Below are 12,995 nucleotides of genomic sequence, written 5' to 3' on the forward strand. Positions count from 1 at the left end.
CCCCTAATCTGATAAGGTAGATGAATCTCGCAGCGCATACTATGCATTAACCACAAGAGGAAGCCAGTGAGAAAGAAAGTAATTTAACATCATTCTTGATAATGTGCTCCTGGAGACTGCTTTTAAAAAGTCTATATGGGATCAATTACACAGCAATGAAAGTGCACACCAGATCTAAAGGACTGCGTATGTATATATTCTGCAAGACAGGGACTTATGTAAAAGATTATATTTTTTCTGCATAACGGGTTGACTCTTGAGACATAGAGTCCCTTTTTTTGAACCTGGTGCAATGATTTACCTTCTGATGGAAAATAACCCAGTCTCTAAACTATCTACTTGTGGGCTGGAGATTTTAGCTGTATATTATTTCAGTTTGTTAAGATGGTAGACATAGATTTTGGACCCTTCACCCTACCCATAATCACTACAATAATCTGACACCTATCAAGCCGTTAGATTTTACTTTGCGGCAAAGCTGTCTTCAATATCAATTAACCATTTGTGCTGCAAGGAAATTACAGTAATCATAGGGGACCATAAACATGAAAAACACGGTTGGCGAATCATTTCAATCTTAAATGGGGGATACAAATTTAGACAAAATACTGAATGGACATCTTGTTAATAGCTGAAACTCAGGTGTAAAATTTAACCTGGACCTGTCCCCTACACACTAACCTGTTGTCAGTTATATTATTCCGGAGCTGCCTCAGCCATGTCACCAGTTCCAAGCAAACTGCATCCTGGTCCTTCCTACAAAATGGCTGCCTGGCCTATGTGTAGATGACAGGCCAATTCTATGAGGGAGCAGCCTTCAAATGCATTAGTAGACAATGCTTTGCAGTGACAAATTTATGTTTGAAATTGAATTGACAACAGGGTTGTGCCGACATTACAGCCACAGGCGATTACATCTGGAGGGAACAGCTTTGGTCTCCATTACTGCTCCATGGTAATGAGGATGAACAGGAGGACAGTACACTTCATTGTCTACGGTATATATGGGACAGGCATGCTTTGAGGACAGGACATGAGGAGGAGTACTTACCACATGTCTGTAGGTGGTCCTAGCTGTTCATAGTTTATAACTTCTGGAGCTGTGCAATAAAGACATCACATTCATTTATGGTTTTTAACTGGTTGAAAAAAATCCTAGACCCTTCACAGGGAACTTTCCATTGGTGCTAATAACCATTCCAGGCTTGGACCACGAAACGCATAGGAAACCCACCAGATCCGCCAGCTAAAGTCTAATCCTGTATTCTATCATAGGTCACCTAATTCCACCCAAAAGTAGATTTGTTCCACCGTTTTGGGTGGAATTAGCGTTTAACAAGTCACAAAAATTATTTTCCCCCATCTTACCGATGTACTGAGGTGTCCCGCACAGGCTCTTAAATACTGCCCCATCTTCAATCTTCTGGGCCAAACCAAAATCGATAATCTTGATCTTGGGGTGAGGCACATCCTTCTGTAGCAGCATAATATTCTCAGGCTGTGAGGAAGAGACGGGACAGGACGTGAATTATGTAGGAACTCACATGAAACAATCAGCCTCCTTAAGGATGCCGCAGTGTGGTCCCCGTCAGAGGAGCTCTCTCTCCCGTCCTACAGAAAAGCCCTCCCCTCGGCTAGTAAACGGTGGAATCTCAGCCATGTCATCCCGTGAATCTAGATACCCAAAATGTATCTAGTGTAGGTATCCGTTCTGGAGTCTGTGAGCCCTTATCTAGTAGGTGTAGTGCACTTCCTGAAGGCCTCAGAATGAGGAAGATGTATGAACCCTTCTAAAGAGGCCAGGTGTAGAGATTGCCCATAGCAACCAATCAGATTCTTACTTTCATTTTATAGAATGTGCTTGATATAGGATAGGAAAAAGCCGACTGGTTACTATGGGTAATACATCCACTTGTCCTCTTTGGAAATTTTGATAGATCTGCCCCAGTGTGCGCTAAAGTTAAAAACCAGGACTTAGGGGTCTATGTACCAAGCCATGGAGAGTGATAAATTACTAGCCAATCAGCTCCTACTTTTCAAACACAACCTATAACATGGCAGTTAGGAGCTGATTGGCTGGTACTTTATCTCTCCACGTAGCTTAGTACACATCTCTCCAAGGCTTAGTACATAGATGCCTTAGGGAGGTATCAGAAGCTTCAAGAAAATACAGCACAGACCAAAGTTGCTGTACCTAGACTCAGGGTGTTTTAAAAGAGCAGGGGGCAATTATGTAATACCCCACATTTGCATTGGCACTACACCAGTCTAACGCACATGTGTGTATCTCCAAGAGAATGGCGCCTGTACCATTTTCTTGGTGATTTCTGCATTGCTGAGGGTAAGGGAAGTATAGACTCAGGACACTTTGCACCCATTATAGATAAACCCCTACCTAGGAGATTCCAGACAAACTGCCAACACCTGGGACACCCCCATTCATCCTCAGTGCACCCTTCTTTTTCTGTTTGAAGACAATCTTTGAGAATTGTGAGATACATCGATCCCTTAAGTGTTCACTTTGATCAGATTTCTATATATCTGGGAATCAGCAGCCAAAGAAGCAGTGGAAGCAAGGGAGGTACCTCAGGAATAAGGTCGTTGCCAGATTCCCTTGAACTTGAGGTGAAAGTAACAGAAATAGGAAGTAGCACACCGGGACACAAACATAATTGTGTGGTACAGATGTGACCTCATTCTTCTTACCAAGCTCCATGTGGACCCTCTGACACGTCTCCGTGGAAAATGGGAGGAGGATATAGGTCTAATAACTGAGGAGGACTGGGCCCTTGCTCTGGAATACCATGCCAAACTTACCAAGTCTCTCAGGTATCAGCAAATTCAATTCTTCATTTTACACAGAACATATATGACTCCAGCTAGGCTGGCTACTTTTGGGACGGGCGGATCTGGCCTCTGCCCTAAGTGCGTGGGGGAGGTGGGAACATTTTGGCATCTAGTGTGGGATTGCCCGAGGTTGAGGGTGTTCTGGTCGGGGGTCAGGTCAATTCTGGAGAGTACGGGAGTGACTGGCGGACTGCTTACCCCACAATTCTGTATTCTGGGGATGGGATGCTCTACTTCTCTGTCTGTTTCGATGGGTCTTTATGCTCGCAGTGTATGTGCCTTGGCTAAGGTTTGCATTGCGAGGCTATGGATGGCCCCTAGAGGCCCTTTAGTTTCTGCGCTCAAGACCCTAGTTAATGATACAATAATTAAGGAAAGATATATATATATATGAAACAAAACGCATCAGCCAAATTTGAAAAAGTCTGGTCTCCATGGCTGGACTCCCCCTATTCCCACCTGGTCCCTCAATTATAGTGGGCACTGAAGTGCTAACATATCAAAAATTTAATGTTTAATGATGTATATTTGAGATGTTTGGCGGTTGAGCCCTGCAGGTTCGCCTACTTATATGCATGACTAATGTGGTCCTGAATCAGATGATTCCTTCTCACTTTGCTTCTATCTATGCGTTTTTTTGTTCTGTTCTGTTTTTTGTTTTTCTTATTGGTTAGTTTAAGGGCGAAAATATAAAAGTTAATGGGGATTTATATATTGGTTGCGGATCTTGCAGACCCAAATGGTCCGAACAATAGGAAATCTTTGTATATTCCCTCATGGACATAGCCTGTTATTCCACTGCTGTAAACTTCTCTCAAAAATGAGGTTCTGATTCGATTTAATTGATTTTTTTGTGATATGCCGATGGTCTGCAATGTCTGTACCTTATTCTCCAGACTACTGAATAAAAATTACTTTATTAAAAAAAAAACAGATGTGACCTCATACACCGCGGCTTCAGTCACGCCTGACATTCCCTCCCGGCACGCCAGGTTCCGGCAACTTAACCACAGTGAGCGTCCTTCTTGCCCAAAATGTGCGTCTTATTGGCACCAATAAAACACCTGCACTAGATTGCACGGATCAAGTTGATGTGCGGCATTAGTACATCTGGGTGCGACAGAGTCCCAACTCTGTATACAAAGTGCTGCCATGTAGCAGCCGTGGCTCCTTCTCCACCTCTCGGAGCGGCTCAGTCGCTCCGTACGGTGCACAGGACATACCTGTAGAATGGTCATGCTAAGGGGAAACAGCATAACCTAACTGTAAGAAAAACAGAAAGCGGATTCTGCTATCTAAGGTCAGCATTATCTAATACGGGCAGAAGTCTGTCTCTTCCACTCCATTACGGTCCAAGGTCATGTGACAGGAACTCCGATGACAACGATTATAATGGAAGGAAAACGTAGAGATAAAATGCCGCATTCCTGTACTTTCCAAACACTGCTGCGGGTGACATTACCCTAAATAGCCCCAAACTAGACATGGATGTCATTATTTATATGATGGGGTCAATTCACCTCAGAGCGATGCCAGTAATTTAGTGAGGCCCTATGCTGCACCAAAGGCGACCCCCTAAATTGTGTCTTTTAAAACCCCTATGGGGCTGCAAAGTAATATATGCGATGTAGAAACAACTGATGTACGAATGCTTGGAGAGAGATAAAGTACCGGCCTATCAGCTCCTAACTGCCATGTTACAGGCTGTGTTGAAAATGGACAGTTATGGGTACTTTATCTCTCTTCACGGCTTAGTACATAGACACCCTAATGTTCTGTTGCTTACGTTCCAGCGGCACACCTCAGGCATCACCTGTAATTCGCCCCAAATTGTAATGAAAACTTAGCGGGGAATTCAATTGACCTCGATTAATTTATTGGGGTGAAAAACAGGTGGTAGCCCGATGCTTTAACGCCTGGGGCTCTTTCCCCCTATATGACCATCTACACTATGTAGACAAAAGTGATTGGACACTCCCTCCAGCGCGGGGAAATGACATGGTGTGCTCCTGCAGCAGACACCTGCTCCTGAAGGTATAAAACAGGCAGAGGGCCACTGATTAGATCATTTGCTAATGAAATGGCTTGCCGGAAGGAGCTAACAGATTCTGAAAAGGGATCATGATAGGCTGTGCGATGTCATGTTTCCAGGGTGACGCTGGACTGGTATACAGAACATTCAGTAACCCAGATAGACTGTCCAGCTCAGAGTCCAGATCTTACCCCATTGAGAACTTCTGGGGTGAATTGGAGTGACGGGTGCGTTCAAAGTCGACGCAACTTCCTTCAGTGTCGCAGTTGGTCACTGTACTTAAGGCGGAATGGCAAAACATACCACTGGCTGTTATCCTGGAACTTGTGGGCAGTTTGTAGAGAAGGGTGTCTGCAGTAATCACTGAACGTGGTGGCCCTACAAAGTACTAACGACAATAAAATCTTGCTGATCTATCCGCTTTCGGCGGCCAATCACTTTCTTCTGTATAATTTATTACATTTTTTTTTCCAATTTTTCCCTAATACAGAATAATGAGACATGGTTGTCCTTGCTATGAGGTGATATCTGGCAGGAAGTAACAGGATAGTTTGACACGCACTTCCCTCACCCCCAAACGCCACTCACTAACATCAGGGGGAGTGGTGGGTGTCAGCCAGGAGGTATGACGGAGTGATTTCGGGCCTAAGCTTGCCACGGTCGCTGCACACTCCCTCAATACCAGAGCTGGGGAACTCGTTGGACAGTTACAATGAGCGTCACCTCCTGTCAGTTGGAGGAACAGCAGAAGTGGCAGAAGGAGGGAGAAATTACATTTGCATACTTTTAGATTTAATATATATGATTAAAAAAAATCTCACGGGGGGGCTTCTGTCTCCAACATGTCTGCCCTTATAATAGTGAGCATGCTCAGATTAAGCTCTGTAGAGATAAATGATCTGTGTGAATCCAGCGACTAGTCCATATAACTGAATAAAAGTGTCTGCTTGATGTTATTTTACAATTAATTACCTAGTTGACCTAATAAAAGAAGACTGCAAAAGACTTTGTTTTTAGTTGAGAACACAGAATCCAAATGTTAATCTTTTTAACCATCCAATAAATTCTGCAGTTCTTTTGTATGGCCAGTTGGGGGCAGCAAATCTCACCTTGAGATCAAAGTGTGCAATATGCCTTGCGTGCATGTAGGCCACTCCCCTCAGTATCTGCTCCAGGAACTCTATGGCCTCTTCTTCTGTCAGGGCTTCCTTATCCGCTATGAAATCAAATAGTTCGCCACCTCTTATCCTGCACATAAAATGGAGAACAATCATCACTAATGTATCCCTCATACCAGATGGATTATATACAGCAACCCACAATTAGCCAGTAATGATTTTACAGAACAACGAATCCCAAATGAGACATTTTTATACATGACGCATAAAAATGTACTTTGTAGCCCAACCTCACCTCCCCCCCCCCCTTCCCCGCAAATAGTGAATTAATATACACTATACTATACATCCGACAGCCTGTAGCACAATGTGAAGAAGAATGAAGACATTCAAATACCGAACAAGTGCTATTTGTTTTGTTGGTGTTTGAGTACACCTTTTCCGTTACCTAGTAGACTGCAAAACAGTCACTTAATCCTAGGAAGCTTTGAAACTCTACACCGTCCCATCCTCTCCCACCCCGGCCCATCACAATACAGACATAGAAACCGTTCAGTTACTTCAGGAGTATCGGGCCTAGTATATATATATATATATATATATTATTGTTCTTGTTAGTAGAACAAACAATCAACACAACTGCATCACATCCAATGTCTAAGCATGTAGCTTCACTCCCATTTTGGTGCTGACAGTACCAGTTCCCTGAAAAAACAAAAAAGGAGTGGACCACCAGAGCTGTTTCTATAGCAATATAAGGAAGATGTCTTCAAATCAAAATCGACAGATATCCCTCTTCAAATAACCATCACAAGGCAGTTTAGATGAATTACTGCTCGTTGTATATACCTTACTCACCGACGCTCAGTGAGATTTCCTCATATAAAGGTATCTTTTCCTATAACATTGAGATCAGCATCAAAAGGGCATATGGAAATTCACTCACCACATACGGAGTAAGATCTTTTTTTTCCCCAAACTTACCTTTAATCTGAGCCCTATGTTCATCAAAAGGTTTCTTTATAACTGCACCACCAGGCTCTTCCAACAGTAACACGAGATTTCTCCTCCAAAATATTTAATTGGAATACTGGGTCTTCATAACAAATGTTTTATTCATAAAACAAAGGTATCAAACACATAAAATCCATTAAAAAGCAGGGATTACATCACTCCACTACATAAGGACATCAAACATTTACCAGTCGCCAATTTAGTCCCGGGAAAAACAAAAAAGGAGATAAGGTAAGTTTGGGGGGAAAAAAGATCTTACTCCGTATGTGGTGAGTGAATTTCCATATGTTTTCATCTAAACTGCCTTGTGATGGTTATTTGAAGAGGGATATCTGTCGATTTTGATTTGAAGACATCTTCCGTATATTGCTATAGAAACAGCTCTGGTGGTCCACTCCTTTTTTGTTTTTTCAAAGTTTGTCAAGTGTTGGTACCCTTGAGAGTTGGTACCTTAGCTGCGGTTTCTGTTAAGGCGCAAAGAAACACCAGTTTGTTGAGAACTTTTAAGTACCAGTTCCCTAGCAACAGGTAAGTGACCCACCAGGGGAGTGTTAACCGCCTCATATACCCAGTTTCCATCTCCGAGGCGGTTTGCAGCCGGGAGCCTGACACCCTTGTAGTTAGGGATACTGCAGAGGGTGTCCGGGTCAGCAAGATGTTTGCAGGTAAACGGAATGGTTGGCTGTATACGCCTCCTTACAGCAGTTATGGCATATGAATTGCAACAGGCTCCAAAAATGGTTCATTTAAAAAAAAAAAAAAAAGGAAAATGAACCGACACCGGCGGACCAAACGCGTCATTTGTGGTCATTAAATTGCATGCTGTTATGGTGCCCTTCATCCATCTAACAATAAGCACAAAGTCGTCCTTACAGCGACGGTGACATAAACAGCGCATTATTTAGGGTTTTCCAACCACTAGACAGAGAGCATATTGTAATTAATTAAATGCAGCTATACAATACTTTTCCCCTTCCAGCTAACACTGATTAATGGGCCACCCAAACAACAGGCAGCTGTGTAAACAGCGACCCAGCCCTGCCTGTATTTATCTCACAGCCTGGATTGCGACGTATCCCCTGTATAACCCATCCTTAAATGAAAACATGGAATGCACAGCTGGGATTTAATAAGACTGAAGATACGTAAACATGTCTGGTTCCGCCACTTGGCGTTGTTCTATAACACAAGCCACTACTATTCCTGCGCTAATCTGTGTGCCAATAGGTCCACAAATATCCAGATCGGGTCTCGGACACAGGAGTCAGCTCTGTGGTTACTTGACCATGCCCAATATTTGTGCCACCACGAGCAGTTTTTATTTCTCGGTTATTGTTGATGTAAGATTTGGGATTTCAATCATCAGGAATATTTTAGGCATAAACTATCTGAAGAAGTGCGCAGTGGTCACATCAAACGCGTAAGACAAAGGGGGTCATTCCGAGTTGATTGTAGCCCTGCAAAATTTTGCAGTGCTACGATCATGTCCGTAGACATGCGGGGGGACGCCCAGCACAGGGCTATCCCGCCCCACATGTCAGTGCGGCCCCCCCCATCCCCGCAGAAGTGCAAAAGCATCGCACAGCGGCGATGCTTTTGCACTTTAGGAGTAGCTCCCGGCGTCCTCGCCCCCGCACGGTGCGGCCACGCTCCCCCCAGTGTGCGTGCGGCCACGCCCCCCTCCAGTGTGTGATCGGGTCAGAATGACCCCCAAAGACTCTAACTTCTGCGTACGTGTATATAATGAAAACAAATCTAAAATCCCTGCTCGCAAAAGCATACTCTCTCTGATTGAACTGCCTACAGAAAATTAGAATTCCATTCTTAAAGAGGAATATTAAATGCTGTAAGGACTGGCTATTGAAAACTTTCATTACATTGGGGGTCATTCCGAGTTGACCGCTCGCTAGCTATTTTTTGCAGTGCTGTGATCAGGTCAAAACTCTGAAAAACTGCGCATGCATATGCACCGCAATGCGCAGGCCAGTGGCGGAACTAGCGAGCGGTGGGCCCAGGTGCGACAAAATGCTTTGCCCCCCCCCCCCTCCCATCCAAGTCTACCCCCTCACCCCTGGAGAGGATCTGGTGAGGGGGACCTGCTCAGTTCCAGACAAATGGATACCCAGCAACAGTGCCGTTACTAGACATTTTAGCACTGTGTGCAAGAAATGGCATCGGAGCCCCACCCCTGCATGCAAAACAGGGGCAGTGCGCAAAAATACATAGTGGCGTGGCTTCTTGGGGAAGGGGTGTGGCCACAAAATAATACCAATTCATAAAACGGTGCACAGTAGTCTCCATTCTTCAAATTACGCCGCACAGTAGCACCACTACACCAGGTAGAGACCCTTTTACACCTTACAGCGGACAGATTCCTCTTTTTACACATTACGGCAGACAGCGTCCCCTTTTTACACATTACGGCAGACAGCGTCCCCCTTTTTACACATTACAGCAGACAGCGTCCCCCTTTTTACACATTACGGCAGACAGCGTGCACTTTTTACACATAACGGCAGACAGCGTCCCCTTTTTACACATAACGTCAGACAGCGTGCCCTTGTTACACATAGCGGCAGACAGCGTACACTTTTTACACATTACAGCAGACAGCGTCCCCCTTTTTACACATTACAGCAGACAGTGTGCACTTTTTACACATTACGGCAGACAGTGTGCACTTTTTACACATAACGGCAGACAGCGTGCCCTTGTTAAACAAAGCGGCAGACAGCGTGCCCTTGTTAAACAAAGCGGCAGACAGCGTACACTTTTTACACATAACGGCAGACAGCGTCCCCCTTTTTACACATTACGGCAGACAGCGTGCACTTTTTACACATTACGGCAGACAGCGTGCACTTTTTACACATAACGGCAGACAGCGTCCCCCTTTTTACACATTACGGCAGACAGCGTCCCCTTTTTACACATAACGGCAGACAGCGTGCCCTTGTTACACATAGCGGCAGACAGCGTACACTTTTTACACATAACGGCAGACAGCGTGCCCTTGTTAAACATAGCGGCAGACAGCGTACACTTTTTACACATAAGGGCAGACAGCGTCCACATTTTTACACAATACGGCAGACAGCGTGCACTTTTTACACATTACGGCAGACAGCATGCACTTTTTACACATAACGGCAGACAGCGTCCCCCTTTTTACACATTACGGCAGGCAGATTCCCCCTTTTTACACATAGCGGCAGGCAGATTCCCCATTTTTACACATAGCGGCAGGCAGTCCACCCTTTTTACACATTGCGGCAGGCAGTCCCCCGTTTTTACACATTGCGGCAGGCAGTCCCCCGTTTTTACACATTGCGGCAGGCAGTCCCCCGTTTTTACACATTGTGGCAGGCAGTCCCCCGTTTTTACACATTGTGGCAGGCAGTCCCCCGTTTTTACACATAGCGGCAGGCAGTCCCCCATTTTTACACATAGCGGCAGGCAGTCCCCCGTTTTTACACATAGCGGCAGGCAGTCCCCCATTTTTACACATAGCGGCAGGCAGTCCCAAGAAAGAAAGAAAGAAAGAAAGAAAGAAAGAAAGAAAGAAAGAAAGAAAGAAACAAAGAAAGAAAGAAAGAAAGAAAGAAAGAAAGAATTATACTTACCCTCTCCGCTGGCTCAGGCTTCTCGGTGCAGCTTCTGACGATTCCCGGGCAGGAGAGAAGGAGGAGGAGGGAGGTGGAGGAGGGAGCCACAGCAGCGCTGTGTTATTGGTGGAGGCGCTGCTGCCCCTCTGCTTCACTATAGGCTGTTCTCGGAAGACAGCCTATAGTGAAGCAGAGGGGCAGCAGCAGCAGCGCCTCCACCAGTAACAAAGCGCTGCTGCGGCTCCCTCCATCACCTCCCTCCTCCTCCTTCCTCATTACATGCTTTGGGCCCCTGGACAGAGGCGGGCCCCAGTGCAACGCACTGGTTGCACTGGCGGTAGTTCCGCCTCTGGCGCAGGCGCGTTGTACGGGTACAAAGCGGATCAGTGCTGAGCGATGGATATAACGAAGAATCCATTCGCACAGCCGATCGCAAGGAGACTGACAGGAAAAAGGCATTTCTGGGTGTCAACTGACCGTTTTCAGGGAGTGGTTGGAAATACGAAGGCGTGACCAAGCGTTTGCAGGGCGGGTGTCTGACGTCAATTCCGGGACCGGACAGGCTGAAGTGATTGCAGCGCCTGAGTAAGTCCAGAGCTACTCAGAAACTGCACAAAACTTTTTTGTACCGCTCGGCTGCACAAGCGTTCGCACACTTGCATAGTGAAAATACACTCCCCTATAGGCGGCGACTATCTGATCGCAGCGCTGCAAAAAATAGCTAGCGAGCGATCAACTCGGAATGACCCCAACTGGTAAAAGGGAATATTAAATATTGGGCCAGACAAGTGTGCAAGAGCTGTACAGGTGGGGGTGTGGTCTGCGCTCCCTCCAATGTAACTTTGTGCAAGAGCTGCTTAAAGGAAACGGTTTTACGTTAAAAGGGAATATTAGATGCTGTAATGACTGGTTGTATTAATAACGCTTTAAAAAGAATAAAACATTTAAAGCAAGTGCACAATAAACAGACCAAGATAAGGAACTGCTTCACTTATTTAAAAAGTCCCTGGGAAGAACAAGATACACCCATAGGTGGAGCTAGACGCCCCTTGGATGGAGACGAACATGACCCCTCCACAGAACATCAGGCGTTTCTTAGCGCGTTAAGGGGGGAATTCAAATGTTTGAAAAGTCGGTTGGGTGTCTGTCTATTAAATAGGAAAAAACAGACTCCCAACTGACTTTTCAAACATTTGAATCTCCCCCAAAGGGAGCAATTCAGATCTGATCGCTGCTGTGCGTTTTCACGGGGGATCGGGTCCAAACTGAGCAATGCAATGCGCAGGCGTGTCGGACAGCTACAACGGGCATCGCCGGACAGCGATGGGATGGTGCGAAGGATCATTCACAAAGAGATTGACAAGAAGAAGCCGTTTGTGGGTGGCAACTGACCGTTTACATGGAGTGTCCGAAAAAACGCAGGCGTGTCCAAGCATTTGGAGGGAGGGTGTCTGACGTCAGCTCTGGCCCCGATCAGCAGGATTCAATTACACTGGAAGAGTAAGTCCTGCGCTGCGCAGAGACTGCACAAACTGATTTTTAGCAGCTCAGCGTACACACTGGAACGCACACTTGCACAGCGCTTCTCCCCTCCCCGTGTAGGCGGCGACTATCTGATCGCTGGACAGCAAAGAACGCAGCCCAGCGATCAGGTCTGAATTACCCCCAAAATTTTCCAAAGTAGGCCAGCATGAGACCCATAGCCCTATAACTTTCCTTTTCTTTCTTTTTATATTACGTTGTTTCCTGCATTTTGATCTCTTCCATTTGATACCCACTGCCTTAATAGAGGGAAAAAGTAAAAACTCACACACACGTTCACCGCGTTATTACGTTCACGGTAAAAAGTCGCACTGAGTAACAACCGCTGGATTTAGGAGAGATCGGTCTGACTACATGAAGACATGGACACTATTGCAGTTTGCATTGGAGTAAAGTATGGAGATCTGTTACCCTGGATCGTATGCTGCAGTATGGAACGCGCTAAAGGGGGATAGTGACCCAGGAAAGCATAATATGAGGAGTTATCAGGTCTGAGAACCTGGGGAGCCTCACAGGCCCTAGAGGAAGGAAATAATTAGACCAGAATATAAATTCTCACACTAAGAGCGCTAGCCGGCACACTGACTACACACCAATACGGATTGTTCCAAGTAAATCCTTTGTGTTTTCAGTTCTCAGAACCGTGGTAGGATACTTTATGTACAGTAATAAAGCAGAGCTTATGAATACAGCCAGATTTATAATGGTTCTTAGACCTGCCGGGAACATTGCAAGGAAAGAAGCAGCGTTTGTTACAGGCTCAGATCAATCACCCAACCCGGCACAGGGAGAGAATCCAAAATTCTAGAGGAAGGGGAGAGAGAGAGGGAGAGGGGG

At 45.5% G+C, this 12,995-nt stretch overlaps 1 protein-coding gene across 4 annotated transcripts in view; it reads right to left on the reverse strand.

Moving 5' to 3' along the window:
- LOC134980338 (death-associated protein kinase 2-like) overlaps positions 1-12,995 on the reverse strand; it is a 121,762-nt gene that overhangs the window by 7,789 nt on the left and 100,978 nt on the right. For all 4 annotated transcript variants that reach the window (XM_063947123.1, XM_063947125.1, XM_063947124.1 and 1 more), the window contains 3 exons: positions 5,989-6,127; positions 1,369-1,498; positions 1,052-1,100 (listed from right to left, as the gene is read on the reverse strand). In XM_063947123.1, coding sequence (XP_063803193.1) covers positions 1,052-1,100; positions 1,369-1,498; positions 5,989-6,127 — 318 coding nt within the window. The remainder of the gene's footprint in view (positions 1-1,051; positions 1,101-1,368; positions 1,499-5,988; positions 6,128-12,995) is intronic.

This window comes from Pseudophryne corroboree, chromosome 12 (genome assembly GCF_028390025.1).
Source record: "Pseudophryne corroboree isolate aPseCor3 chromosome 12, aPseCor3.hap2, whole genome shotgun sequence".
Classification (NCBI taxonomy): Eukaryota; Metazoa; Chordata; class Amphibia; order Anura; family Myobatrachidae; genus Pseudophryne; species Pseudophryne corroboree.